The sequence below is a fragment of the Polyergus mexicanus genome, unplaced genomic scaffold, assembly GCF_030449975.1.
Source record: "Polyergus mexicanus isolate NDT 795.1 unplaced genomic scaffold, iyPolMexi1.0 SCAF_2, whole genome shotgun sequence".
NCBI classification, from domain to species: domain Eukaryota; kingdom Metazoa; phylum Arthropoda; class Insecta; order Hymenoptera; family Formicidae; genus Polyergus; species Polyergus mexicanus.
Window position 1 is genome coordinate 10941829 of NW_027223322.1, and position 15349 is coordinate 10957177.

At 33.3% G+C, this 15349-nt stretch overlaps 1 protein-coding gene across 1 annotated transcript; it reads right to left on the bottom strand.

Moving 5' to 3' along the window:
• Positions 1 to 825: 825 nt before the first annotated feature.
• On the bottom strand, positions 826 to 3525 carry Rps4 (ribosomal protein S4). The gene is made up of 6 exons (XM_070307782.1): positions 3438 to 3525; positions 2366 to 2624; positions 1979 to 2076; positions 1725 to 1896; positions 1446 to 1575; positions 826 to 992 (listed from the first exon to the last, which is right to left on the bottom strand). The coding sequence occupies exons 1-6, from the start codon at positions 3438 to 3440 to the stop codon at positions 866 to 868; spliced, it is 789 nt and encodes a 262-aa protein (XP_070163883.1). The 5' UTR covers positions 3441 to 3525; the 3' UTR covers positions 826 to 865.
• Between the last annotated feature and the right edge of the window lie 11824 nt (positions 3526 to 15349).

Genomic DNA, 15349 nt, shown 5'->3' on the forward strand with positions numbered 1-15349 from the left:
AATCTGTGAAAGATCCTGTCCACGACTCAGCATTCTACAGCCGCCGCGGCGAATATGGCCGCCAATGCGTATGCGCGCGCAGCGCCAAGCACATAACTTCTCTCGCTTCGCACCGCACGAATTTCCTCTCAAAATGCGCTACAACATACGATTGCGAACGTAAACAAATATGATGCGACAATAATACGAAAACTTTATTTACCATTCTCGATGTAAATTAACCTGCTCATCCGATGTTTGATGATTAAAATCTGTGGAAAACGTTATCCTCGACTCAGCATCAATTTTGCAATCTGCAACCGCCGCGACGAATATGGCCGTTGACGCGCATGCGCACGCACTGCCCACTACAAAATAATTTGAATATTTTAACATAAGAGATACAAGTATAATATTACTATATATCTTCCTATATATTATATTATATACAATTTTTATACAAATCCAGTAATTATTAAATAAAATAATCATTTTAATTACTCTAACAGTAAATAATATAATGTGCATAAAATTTAAAACGCATAATGGCATTTTAAGGAAAGACAATCATATAGTAACATTGTCCAAATATGCTTTGTGAGATATTAATATAATAATATAAATTATAAATTATTTATTATAAATTATAATTATATTATTATATTACATAATTATATTGTTATAAATTAGAAAAATATAAATTATTTTTTTACATAAAAATAATTAATTTACATATAAATTAAGTTTTTTTAGTGTATATATGGAGTTTTATGTACTTTGGATGTATTCGTGAAAAACATTGTGTCTAGGTATTTGTTTATATTGTTTGAAAAATCCTAAACTATATTTTTATTGATCAATTTTATTTTCTTGAAAATTTACATTATTAATTAACTCCTTTCGCCGCTAATCTCTTGTCACGTTCCTCGGCAATCGATAGCTTCACACCTCTATCTCGTGGTAAACTCACGTAAGCCTTCGTGCCTTTGCCAATGATGAAGACATTGTTCAATCTGTATAAATTTCCATTGCATATTAAAAACAATACAGATTAAACGCTTACTAAACTATTACTGAAAATAAATTGCATATAACATGTGTTGTTTCCTTCTTGGGTAATACGGAAAATCTAATAACGATAATCAGTGACCAATATGAAGGAATTTAATCTTGGCCAGATTTTGACTATAATATGCAATATACACATATCACAGCTTCGATATGGCCCTGAATTACAAAGCTAAACCCTCTAAAAATAAATAAAAGTTGAAATTATTTACGAGAGAGAGAACTTAAAGTAATAAGATATTATAAAGCAAATTCTTTTAAAATAAAAAAAATATGTACAAAACATAAGGAAAAGTTTATATTATTTCATTATCAATATATTTACAATTGGAAATAATTAAAGCATTTAATAAAGTTTAAAATTTATAAAAATAAAACACGTATTTTATTCTATGTACCTTGTGGCAAAAGTATGTCCCTGCGTATCTTTTATGTGGCAAATATCGAAGGAGCCAGGATGACGTTCACGGCTCACAACAGTACCAACACGACCTAAATTTCTTCCACCAGTAATCATGCATAGATTACCTGATAAACAAAAGAGAATTATGTTCAATATCTTTCTTTTTGTTTAATATATGTGTATCTATATAGTATCAGTTAATTATTTTTTAGTATTTTAATATTATTACAGAAAATTAAAAAAAGGAAAAGAAAAGACAAAAAGGAATAATTACCTGAATCAAATCTAATAGAATCCAAGATCTTGCCAGTAGCAATATCCAGATGAATAGTGTCATTGACTTTTATAACAGGATCAGGATATCGAATTGTTCTGCCATCGTGTGTTACCAAAAATGGTATTCCTTTAGGACCAGTCTGAACACGCTTTACCTTGCACAATTTGTACTGTAAAAATACCACATATTTTACTATAAGATATAATATTTTGCTTAATACAAAATAGTTCTATATGATATCAAGTAATTACTTTGGCTTCTTCAGCAGTAATGCGATGAGTAGTGAAACGTCCCTTGACGTCATAGATCAAACGGAAAAACTCACCAGTCTTCTCGATTGTAATGACATCTAAAACATTTTAATTCTAATACAATTAATCTATATCAGTTTATACTTGTATCAATGCACGAGTTAAATATTTTTGTGCACTTCCTGGGTAATACAGATATATGTGCAATATGTGCAACTAATCTGTGACCAAAGTAAAGAACTTGCTTATTAATGGCCAGCTCTTGACTATAACACTTTTGCAGTCATATTATAGCTTCAATACATGGCCCATTTTAACTTTTTTATACAAGATAATGTAAAATATATGTACCTAAGAAATAAAAGATATAAAAATAAAAACATTTACCCATAAAACCAGCAGGATAGTTGGGGTCAATGCGAATCTTTCCGTCCACCTTAATCAAGCGCTGCATGACGATCTTAGTAACCTCGCAATTAGTCAAGGCATACTTCAATCTATTACGCAGAAAGATAACCAAAGGGAGCGATTCCCTAAGTTTGTGCGGACCGGTGGATGGCCGGGGGGCATATACACCCCCCAGTTTGTCCAACATCCATGCTTTAGGTGCGTTAAGACGTTTAAGATGCTTCTTTGGACCACGAGCCTAAAAGAAAAAATTCAATAACCAATAATAAAATTAGCGATATGAATTCTTTTTCATAAAAAATATATTTGTTCTGATAACTAGATGGTATATATATTTGACAAATCAAAATATTTTAACATCTTGCGCACAAATACACACAATCAAATCTGAAAAATACTAACAAATAATTTTTTTTACATAAATTTTAGACAAAAAGATTTTTATAAAACTTTTTTATGTTTTAAATCAATCTTAATTTTATATCAATAATAACTTTATTATAATTTTTTTCTAACAACAATCTATCATTTTAATCAAATATTTTTTATCAAAAAAGATTGTTTATATATCTTAAATTTACGTAAAACATAAATATTTAAAACAATCTTATCGCACATTTTCCTGTATTAACATAAAATTTTTAATATCATCAATACAATGAAAGAGAATGTAAAATAATGTGCATGTGTGTTTGTCGCAAAACTTAGGTTATACATCCGAATTTAGGTTAGATAATATCAAATTGAAGTAATTTTATAACTCGAGTTAAGCTATAATTTTTTCGAATATCAAGAAAGAACAGTTGTAATGTAATAATAGTGCAATGAAAAGCAAAAGATATCAGGAATTTGTTAAAAGGAAACAAGGCGGAGCGATGTTAACGCATCGAAATAACACTATTATTTTTCTAACAATAAGACGTACATATCAATTAATAAACTTATTATCGATCACACGAAAATGTTTACAACGATTTTATCTTGTATATTAAAAGGATTCACATCACATATGCGTGATGCAAATAGATTTTAAGAGACGTAACAACCTTACCATCTTGGAATTCTAACCGGAAAGGCACGAGAACATGCGTTGACATACGTTGGACACTCGCGTTAGGAAATTGCACGCAACGCCATTGAAATCGATATAGCCTAACCTGAAACTACACCATGAGATAGAGAAAGGAAACCGAGCATCTAAATCGGAACCGAGCAAAATCACTAGAAAAGCGAGAGTCTGATTGGCTGTCATTTCTGACAGGCTGTCGCGCGACACGCATTACACGCCCTCTGTACGCGAGCCGTAAAACTTTTCGCGGACTTGCTAGTTGCATCACAAGACACATTTTACATTTGTTTTTCATTATTATTTGTGTTATGATAACATGTGAATTACGTTAAATATTATAACAGACAGCCATAAAGCCGATTTTCTCGCTCATACACGTCAAACGTTGCTCCAATGAAGTATTCGAGGTTAAAGTTCGAAGTAAAATATTCAATATCATTTGACCATCATCTATTTTAACCAAATTTCAAAAAAAAAAATGGTAATGATTACAATATATATCGTAACCGTTAGAGAATTTTTTTAAATCCGACTTGTAATTCGCGCAGATTTCGTGTAGAAATCAATTTAAACAATGATAACTCGTATTTTATTCTTTTAAAATGTAGTTTAAAAACGACGGCCGGGGCCGCGCCACTATCCGCGGTTGAAATGGATCGATCCCCTTTAATCGCGCGAAACAACATGGCGGAACGCGCTCCCGCGCCGGTACGGCTCTGTCTCTCGCAGTGATTCGCGACGAAATTCGAAGGTTGCGGAAACGCGTGCGGAACGTACGCGGGCACGCAACGAATCGTGCGTATACGTACGGCGCGTGAACGGTGCGTATCTCCTCTCCCCCTCCCTATCGAAAGTATATTAAGATTTTCGCGCGTGTCACGGCCGATTCTCGCCGTGCCAACGTACGGCGTTTCTCGTCCTCGTCGCCTGCCTGTTCGCGGTCCCCTCTCGTCGTTGTGTTAGTATCGATCAGAGCATTCGTGCCGGCGGCGATGTGCCGCCGCGGATGATGGGGTTGACTCTAGAGTGCGACATCTTCGTCGGCCAGGCCGCGTCCCCGTGACACGTTCGCTGCGCGAAGGAAGAGGCTGCTGTATCACCTTGCCTGACCGCCCACCCCACCCCTTCCCCTTCTCCCTCCCTCCCCCTCTCGCAGAGGACCAACGACGACGCCTTGTATCCGTTTGTCCGGTCGCTGTCCGGTGAGTGAGGTAAGTGCCGACGCGGCAAGCATTATAGTTTTAATGAAAAGGATATTGCATAATTGTAACCTCTCCAAAAAAAAAATAAATAAATAAATAAAAAATTTATTTATACAATCTCGTGTCTATTCTACCAAATCTTTTTTCCTCTTGTTTATAGCGATTATAATGGAAACTAAATATTTGAAATATCAATACCGCAAAGATACATAGGATACGTATGGTATACGGATTAGCGTTGCGATACTTTTTTGTGGAGCGTATTATTGATAAAATAATTCTGATAAAAGTGATTGTATGTAGTTGAGAATGACCGAAAAAACAAAAAAGCAGTTATACGATACTTTTAATTAGAGGCGTCAATTTATAAACATTTAAATCGTGCTTCATGTATACACTTTTTTTTTGTATCTGAAATGAAATGAAAGAAAAGAGAAAAAAAGATAGAAGATATACATAGAATTGTATACGGAATATAGTACACAGGACTTTTTAATCAAAGTTTCTGTGATTAATTTCGAGATCATTTTTCTTTTAACGATGATGTCGAGGAAAATTATCCTTTGTCGTATCGTGCGAATTTTTAACGTATATTTTTAATTGGGAAATATATAATTATATTTTAATTCTCTCTCTCTCTCTCTCTCTCTCTCTCTCTTCCTCTCTCTTCCTCTCTCTTTCTCTTTCTCTTATGTCTGATCGTAAACCATTTCACTTTTAATAGTAAATAAGAATTATATAATAAAACGTTTGTAGTTTTAATAAATAACTAACATTTTAAAGTAATATATAATATATTATATGTTACTTATATATAATAACGTATATATAATATATAATATATTATACTTTTTAAAGTCATTTACTAGAATTATTTTATTATATGGTTTGCTTTATTTGTTATTAAAATGAAATAAAGTTATATATATATATTTAACTTTATATATATATACATAATAAAAGAAAAAAAGGAAACTCGCGATCACAGTAATAAATTAAAGAAATAACTCTATTAAATAATAAATACGGAACAAATCTTTGTTACAATGATGTATTCCTTAACGCATTTATATATTTTACGAGACGAACACAAATATGATACTGTACATTAAATCTCAAACGGCAATGAATTTTAAATATTATCTCGATACGAAGCCCCCCCCCCCCCTCTCTCCCCCGTATCGAGCGAACATGTTCCCGTATACACGGTATATCAAAGGCGCGACATAGGCAATGTAATTGCATACTGCCTATGCAACCGGGAAATTCCGCGCCGCGCGTGCTTTTCCGGAGATATCTGCCGTCGAGCCGTAGTTCGCTCCTCGAGATGTGAAATCGATCCGGATTACATCTTCGACCTGGATGCAATTTGTGTATTTCTCTGTATAGCAGTCGGCGGCATTCCTTTCACTTCGCTGACAATCCGTGCAACAATCAGATGCGTGCAAATTGTGACACGCGACTTTTCCCCGATCCCTCTTTCGCACCTGTATGTCTCCGCGTACAAAAAAAAAAAAAAAAAAAAAGTCGATGGAAAATTACTGGAAAGTCTTTTGCCTCGATCTTCCACAGGCATCGATTCTTGAAAATATATTAACGAATTCGATGAAATTTTAACAATACAGAGATTTGCTTTCTGCAAATATTTACGCTTGATTGCAACAGTATATATTTTTATATTATGCAAATAATATCTGCAACATTAAAATATATAATATGATGTTTAAAGTCATCTTATAATACAATAATAATATTAATTGACGAATCATTTGCGTGAATGTTGAAAAAATATAAAATGAAATATAATTGCAACTATATAAACATAAATTTCCATAAAATATATTATATAACATGTAATAATTCTCTATAATTTTATTCTATCAAACGAGAGATTGAGAAAGACGTGAGACGATTATTATATTACCTCGTAAGAAAATTGTTTAATAGAATATTTTCGAAAGATTCGCCCGGCAAATGTTGATGTATGTTCATTATTCTCGCGTTCAAGTTGCATTCCTCATTAATTTGCATCGCGAAGCGTCATCATACAATCGATATATGCACATAGTACGAAAAGCTCGCTGTCCAAGTGACGGTATATGCATGTATACATATATGCATGCGCTCGCTAGTTACGTGCATATGCGCAACGCTGCATACGGGGTCATTGTCCGCACGTGTTCTATTCCCATCACTAATACATTCGCTGACAACGAACGGCAAAGCGTGCTTGAGGGTGAAATGGAATTTTTCGCAAATTTGTAAGAAACAAAATAGAAGTTTGCAAAAAATCCATCAAGATCTAAATATACTCGTGTTTATTTCATTTTATTCGTATCTTGTCTGTTATTCTATTTCATTAATTCGTTAATCTCGAGATCACGACGCTGCTTTTAAAAATATGCGAGGAAGAGCGTAAAATTAAAAAAAAAAAAAAAACACCTCTTGTCATTTATTTAACATTCAGTTATAAAATTCTGCACTTCCATGAAATTGTAATAAATACTATTTATTTTTTATATAATGAAATATATTTCGATAAACAATTATTTTCTTGTAATTAAAAAATAATGTACAATCTGTTCTATTTATTTATTAGTTCTAATTAATTCAAAACATTGCAATTTCCATGAATCAAACTCAGTGGACGATCTACTCGATAATAACTTTTTATTTAAAATTTTTTCAATACTTATTTATAAAAATCATAAAGATATTTTTGCAAGCGAAGAATTAAATAAAGCAGGACATTTTGATCAAGTGTGTTTGATAAATCTAATTAATTAATTATATATAATAATAAACCGTCGATAAGCTAATTAATGAAATCGATGATTCAGAAAGCGATAGTAAAGCGATTCTCGTCAAAATTAGGAATAAAGGAGAGAACCTAAAAAGCGACAAAACTTTGGAAAATATTACGTAACGCAAAAGCGTTGCTGCGTAGATTCCCAGAATGACGAGGGGAGTAAAGTCACTATTCCATTCATGGGATTCGTTGGCTTTAATGGGGTCTCGAGGACGAATAGGGAGGACCGGAATCCCTTTCTGTCGAAAAGGATCTGAAGTTGAAGGTCACGCATCCCCTCGCGAAAATTACGCAGTTTGAACGCAATCGATGTCGCAAGTTGCACGAAGGTTTAGGCTCAAAAAATGTACATCTTAAATCTTCTAAAACGCCCTAGTTAGTTGCAGCGAATGACAAAGCAAAATTTTAATAAGCTTTAGTAATTTAAAAAATGTTTATTTTCTATATCACGTCAGTTTAATTGATTGATAAGAAAATTTTGTAAATTAATAAAAAATTATAAAAAGGGCTTGTCAGCTTTAAATTTGACCAAAAAAATCTACAGCTCGATAAAAGAAAAACATGATTTTTAAGAAAGAAAGAGAGACGCTTTATTTATATCCATTTATATAAATTTAATCGTTAAAATATAAGGAAGTTGCGAACTGTTTAAATGAATAAATGATTAAATATATTTATCAATTAATTAAATCGTGTGTCTCTCGAGTAAACGAAATATTATATGATTAGGTGATCAAGAGAGCTAGTGAATTAATTTCCCGATGCACGATTTAATCTTTGTCTTAAATCTAATTAAATTTCACGCATAATTTTAATCGAAGAATAGATATGGAAAATCTAGAAATGCCGAAACAAGAATCTCAGGGGAATCTATTTTTTTTTTTTTTTTTTTTTGGAGATTTTTTCGAGATTTTTGTAAAAATAATTTATTTATTATATATAAACAGAAAGGGAAAAGTTACTTTTAAAATATAATATTTACTTCTCTCTTGCTCTATATATATTTATACAAAGTAATCGTATATGTATGTAGAAATATTTCAAACATAAAATACAGGATATTAATCGAAAATATTTGAAACGTAAATATATTAATTATTTGTAGGAATAATTAAAAATGGACAGAAATAAAGAACGATAAATATATAAAAAGGTGCTCATACAAAAACGCGCGAGATATAATTATTTCAAATATTTATATCATGTACGTATTCTCGAAATTGTGATGACGATTGCGAATTTCGAATGCGCATTTCGATCTCCCCCATTAGTGCATCAGCGGGGGGTGGGGTTGGGGGGGGGGGAGGAGATAAACGCCGTGTCTCGAGATATCCCTAGACCTCCCGTCACGGAGATGGTGCTCAATAATCATCATTCCATTGCCCATCCATCCCCTCGCATGCCCTTTTCGTCCATTCCGCAATAAGGAGGTGCTTACATTATGCATTTCCATCGGACGAACTCGTGTCGCTGTTTACTCACATACGCGCGTTGTATAATCGTCAACAAACCCTCTCTCTTTCTCTCTGGCAACCCTCTGCGACCAGCCGCTGTTTCCTCCCCTCCCTTTCTCGGTTCTCGTCCTCAATCCCTCCTAGGCTCGCTTAGATCCTCGATCTCCCTCTCTCGTTCTTCCCGTTCGTCTGTCCTCCGCCAGCTCGCGATTCACGTGACCGGGACAGTCTATTGATTCCTCGAGGGTAGTGCATGCGCCCTCGTGCACGCGATCTCTGCTATCAAGGGGGTTGTATACGATGGAGGGGATAAGTTTGGAGGAAGGCCGAATGGAGGGGATGCTGGCGACGGGGAAAACGAAAAGAGAGAGAGAGAGAGAGAGAGAGAGAGAGATGGTCGGGGAATATATACGATATCGAGAAAAAGATGGAGAAAAACAAGGAGAGAAAAAGAGAGAGAGGGGGAAGGGGGGGGAAGAAAGACGGAGATAGGATGGAAATTGCATGTCGTTTTCTAGTGTTTTTATATATTTTTATGGTAATGGCATACATTTTTATATGGTAGACTGAAATAGATAGTGTCGGGATTAAAAGGAGAATTGAGAGCGTAAAAAAATAAGTGATACTACGGTTTAAATATGTATGTATTGTGCAAGCTATTTTGACACTATAGTATCGTAAATATCTCATATTTCTCTCATTGTTTCATTTTAAATATTATTTTATATTATGTTATTTTATATAGGAGGGAGTTGATTATTTGTGTAGTAACCAGATTAGGGGGGGGGGGGGGCAGATCTCCGTATTAATAGCGAAACTAATCATCATTAGAATCTTAAAAATTTCTTTCTCGTCAAATGTAACATCTAATAGCAAACTATCGCAATTGAATAAGTGTATTTCGCCGGTTTTTTTTTTTTCCCCATCGCATCTATGCTTTAATTATCAGTATCCAAAATTTATATTACTGATTAAATTATTGTTTTAAATGTAGAAATACGCTAACTCAGTTGACGAACTGTTTTGTCTTCGAATTTTGGAATTTCTTTGACAAATATCAAAAGCTTTCAAATTTATGTATGCATCAATTAATTTCTGCTATTATCTTATTTTTTTGATTCTGCGATTTTTTATCAATTATAAATATATTAATTAAATCAATTATAATATATTCTATTCTCTTTAAAGCTTTTTAATGTCGATTTTGATTTTGCGATCCTGGACCAATTTCTGTTTCGCTCTCTCCCCCCCCCCCCCTCTCTCTCTCTCTCTCTCTCTCTCTCTCTTTCCAAATCTCCTGATATTTGTAACGTGTTAAAAAGAACCCATCCAGGGATCGACTACGAATTTGAAGAATCCAGAAAATTCGGTCGTACTCGTTCAGGAGCCGACGCGAAATTCGAGAATTCCCTCAATTCCCGTTGTCGGTCGGGGGAGGCGGCGTGTTCGGCGCTAGTGAGGCGATCAGGGGTTGCGAAGCGGAGGGTCGCGAGGAGAAGGGTTGCGAGGAGGAGGAGGGCGGTGATGAAGGACGACAGACGGAGAGAGAGGGCTTACCGAGTACCGCGGCGGAGACTCAGTCTCACTTGTGTGGCGTCTGTGTCGCGATCAGCCTCTACCCTTTCCCGTCAATCGTCATGACTTCTCTCGTCTCGCGTATCATCAGGTACGATCGACATTGACATAACTCGCGCGTTGACATCCGCCGCGAGTGTATCTCCGTCGAAACCTCGTCCTCGATTCGACGCTGCTCTGCGAATCACTTTCTGTATCTCGTATCCATTCGTCGTTTAAAATTAATTGTCTTATAGAGTGTCCCGATAGGAAAGTTCGATATTTTAATGGATGATCGGTCGTGTTTCGCAAATAACAAAAGATTTCTGTGAACGAATTTACGATTGATTATTGTGGAATTTTTAAAATTTTATAAGTTTGAGGAATGTGTTGTTTCTATAGCTATATATATATACACATGATATGTGTGTGTATAAAATGGTGAGTTCAAAACCGTAAATAGTAAATGGTGCCACGTTTTTATTTCTTTTTTTATTATTCACAGTGCTTGGGTATTTTCAAACGATGCTATCAAACTGTTTCGAAAATATTGTTCTCTAAATTATTGACTTTTTTTATGGGATACCTTATATTCGCGAAAATTGTAAGCGCACACTCTATCATCAAATTTGTTAATTTTTATATTTTGAAAGATCTATATTTCAAAATTAATCTACAAAATTCTTCGAATAAATTAGATTTTATCGCAGAGCGATATTCTCAATGTTTCTACGCAATTCCTGTTTATTACGTCGATCGAATGTCGCAGCGCGCGTTTCGTTAAATTATCAGCATTAATATTTAGCTTTAATCAAAATTAATGATTTTTTTTTCGCTGCCGATTGAGTGAATCATTTAGTTTGCATAAATGCATTTTCCCCGAAAATTAATTCAATCTTATTAAGTGCGAGTAACAATTCGATATCGATAACTGCGCAAAATGTCGAAATTCATGTTAAGTGCAGAAAAATTACTTTGGTTATGCAAACTATGCAGATTTGAAATTGGATTAACTGCATTTAGCATATTCTTCTGCATTTTCATGCTCTTTTGACGATATTACGCATCGAACTGTGCATAATATATAAGCAAGCTGTAAAGTTATAACATATATAGTGCATATATAGAAAGCTATAATCTATAAAAACTATTTTTCTAAATAAAAATTTTTCTTAAACTTTTTTTTTTTTTTTTTTTAAGAAATAAAATTCAGATATATCGAATTACATATAATGTAAATAAATCTAATTTCTCTAGATAAAATCCGAAATTTTTTTTATGAATCCGCCGTAATTAGATCTTGATGGTCGAATTATCAGATGGCGTCGCGAGTGTTTGTGATTGAATCAAAAATAAATCAATCCGTATATCCTTGAGATCGAGAAAGGAGAAGAAACTCCTGTACATTATTATCGTGTTGCGTAGTTTGGCAAAACTAGAGCTAAATATAACGCGCGAGCGGAATTAGTCGCGGATAATTATGTCGGTGTATTGAAATTATTAGTATAAGTAACCTCGATATAACGTCTATTAAGAGTCGCATAAGGACTATAGGATATATCGTCTAGAGTCTAGAGGGATAGATATCAAGTCTTAGTATATTTTATTTAACGTGAGAGAGAACGAAATTTATATCAGAGATTTATTTATTTTTTTTTATGCACAAAAAAAATTGCATTAAAAAATATATAAAAGCGTGACAACGGACACGTTCTCGACGCTTTGTCAGAATTCGGTTTCTTTCCGATGGTTACATAAAAACGTGCGGTTGTTGCTAAGCGCAACGCGCTTTCCTGCACCCTCCACCGAGGCGCAGGTGCAAAGGTCGAGGCACAATGAACTATAAAAACGTGATATGAGGATATAAGATATAAAAAGAGCGCGGAGAAAAAAAAATAGAAATATTTCAAATATATATATAAAAGCTTCAAATAGAAATGAAATAAAAGATAGCGTAATATATTATACGAGGGATATACCCGGAATATTAAAATGAAATATTAATATGTCTATAATTAGCAAAATAAATCTGCTTAAAAGATCTCTCTCATTTTCCGTACTTTACACACAGGGTTTACTTTAACATTTTATTTCCGACATTTGCAAAATTTTGCTTGAAATGCTTATCACTTGTCAATTCATTTCTTCTTTTTTTTATAATTTGCAAGATTTGCTTCATAAAGTGATAAATCATTCCAGCTCTGAATTATAATATGTTATATTACAAAACACATAATAATATGTATAAGCTCTTTCTTTAATACATATTTTACTTCTTACTTTTCGCATCTCATATTATTCTGGTATTTTTCGTAAAGAGATAAAGGCGAGGGATATTATATTTATGATACTACCGTCTTTCAGAACAGAAATGCGTGGGCTGCGTTCAATAATACATCGCGATGTTTCGTGAACAGGTGCCTTTCATTTGATCGGCACGTCATTAAGATGGTAGATCGGCGAGCTTTTCCGTTGTACGAAATTAAACGCTCATTCCATTTACCCTCGCGGGAAATATCGATCGCAGACAATGCACGAACGCTGCACCGCCGAGTCTCGCACGCACGATATCCTGCGACGAGCGAATTGATCGGTCACGAGCGAATCTTTCCGTTACACTAATTATAAGTGCATTAGGTCAGTGTGTTCTCGAGCGGGCCTCGAGAATGAACGTTTTCATTATTTATCGACGAAACTTGTATATTAATTATGAAATTATGAAAATACACAGGACTAATATTTTTCGATAAATATTTATTTTTATTTAAAGGACTAACGAATTTATGTGGAAAATACCGGAGCGTCTTAGATTTTAGTGTCTTAAAATAAGATTTTCTAAAAAATAAATTTTATTTTCTCTCTCTCTCTCTCTCTCTCTCTCTCTCTTTTTTTTTAATTAATTGCGAGTCAGTCTCTACGTTCCTTTCATATTTACTGATTTAGCGATTTCTGCGGTTCTTTGATTCTGCAACTTGATTATTTGCAGAGACATTATTTATTTTCGCTGCGTCTTTGAATTAGTTTTATTTGTCTTGTCTTGTTTGTTAACGATATTTGATATTTAACGTAAACGTAGAGACAAACGATCACATTTTGCTAACTCTACACTATTTACGGATACGAGTGCAGTGTCGCTGGATTAAATGAAAAATTATATAAACGCGTTTTACGGATTTGTGCATCGAACAGGTGCAGTTCAATGCATAGAGATATAGAACGTTGGCGTAACTCTTTTTGACGAAGAGTGACGTAATCCTTTTTGTGTTTTCATATCTTTCCTGCACCTCGTGAACGCTTTTGTATATCACATGCCGATTATATAAAATTCGCGGGCAATTTGTAGATTGCGCATTTCTGTCAATATTTGTTGTTTTAAGAAATGAACTCTGAACATTATTCAAATGGGCCATTAAACGATTCAATAACACTGTTGAAGCCATCGAATATGTGCAGCACGTAATGCAATATTATATACCGTTTTGTGTGTAACGATTCAAAGTGCTAAATGTTTTAAGGGGGCATAACCGTTCGAAATCTCGAAAAATAAATACATTTTTTTAGATTTTTTTACAGCGCTATACGATTTGATAAAAATTATTAATTTTCTTACAATATTAATATAATATTATTAACTACTTAAATAAAAATTTTGAGTCTAAAAAGAAATTTTTTTTTCTAAAGTTACGCGGATATCTGCAGATTTATGTTTTCAGGCAGGGTGTGCATGAAAATTCGGGCTACATTCGACGGATTGACTTCAAATTTTACATGCGAGTTTTTAATAAGATCCCGCATCTGCCAACGAAGTCTATTTTAAATCCGTTTCCCCATTTCTTTCTTTCTTTTTTTTTTATTATAAAAGAAGATGGACTTTTTTTTCAACAGGCCGCAATTTTTTTATTTTTCGAAATTTTGAAAAAACGTTTTAATAACAGATAGCTATTACAATGTTTAAAAAGAAAAAAATCTCGGATTTTTTATTTCAGACATGATCTACGAATGCTTTCATGCACACCGTGCAGTCACCTAAAATTTGTAGGAACTCCGCGAATATTCCCATAACTTTCAAAAAAAAAAATTTTTTAAGCTGAAAATTTTGATTTGTGTGGTTAATAATATTGTATTAATATCGTGAAAAAAAAATGAAAATTTTTATCAAGTCGTTGCGCTGCAAAAAAAATTTAGAAAAATGTACTCATTTTTCGAGGTTTCAAACGGGTATACTCCCTTAAATTCGTAAAAAATCAAGCGGATTACGCGAGTTTCATTCTTATTTGATTCAAGCTCTGTAAAATGTGTCGTGTTTCAGCATTGCCGGAAAAGAAATGATCGTAATATGAGTAGTTTATTTCGAGAGTCAAGTAAATTAATCTTTCCGAAAATCTTGATAAAAGGAGATGAGTTTTAGATTCCTTTAAAGCAGTTACGAATGATTTAATTTAAAAATACAGTAACTCAAGGTTTCGAGAAGTTTGTTAAGAACCTTTCAGACGTAATTTTTCTTTTAAATGTTTCATATCATAATGTATATATGATACATATTGTTATACTTTAATAATAACAAAATAATAATTTTAATTATAATAATAATTTCTTATATTTTTTGTAAATTATATGGCTTAAGTTAACAGTGTATTTTAATAGAATTGGAATGATATTATTGTAGATATACACGTTTCTAGAGTACACGTCATCTAGAGTAGAAATTTTGCAAATTACATCTGTATTGCATAACTCGCTGCATTTCATGATATCAGAAACAAGTGGTGTATTAAACAAAACATAGTTGTTATCAGGCTATTACAATGACAAGTGTTGCAAATAGACAAATGATAGATATTAATTAATGGATTAAATTCGTGAATAAGCATTAAT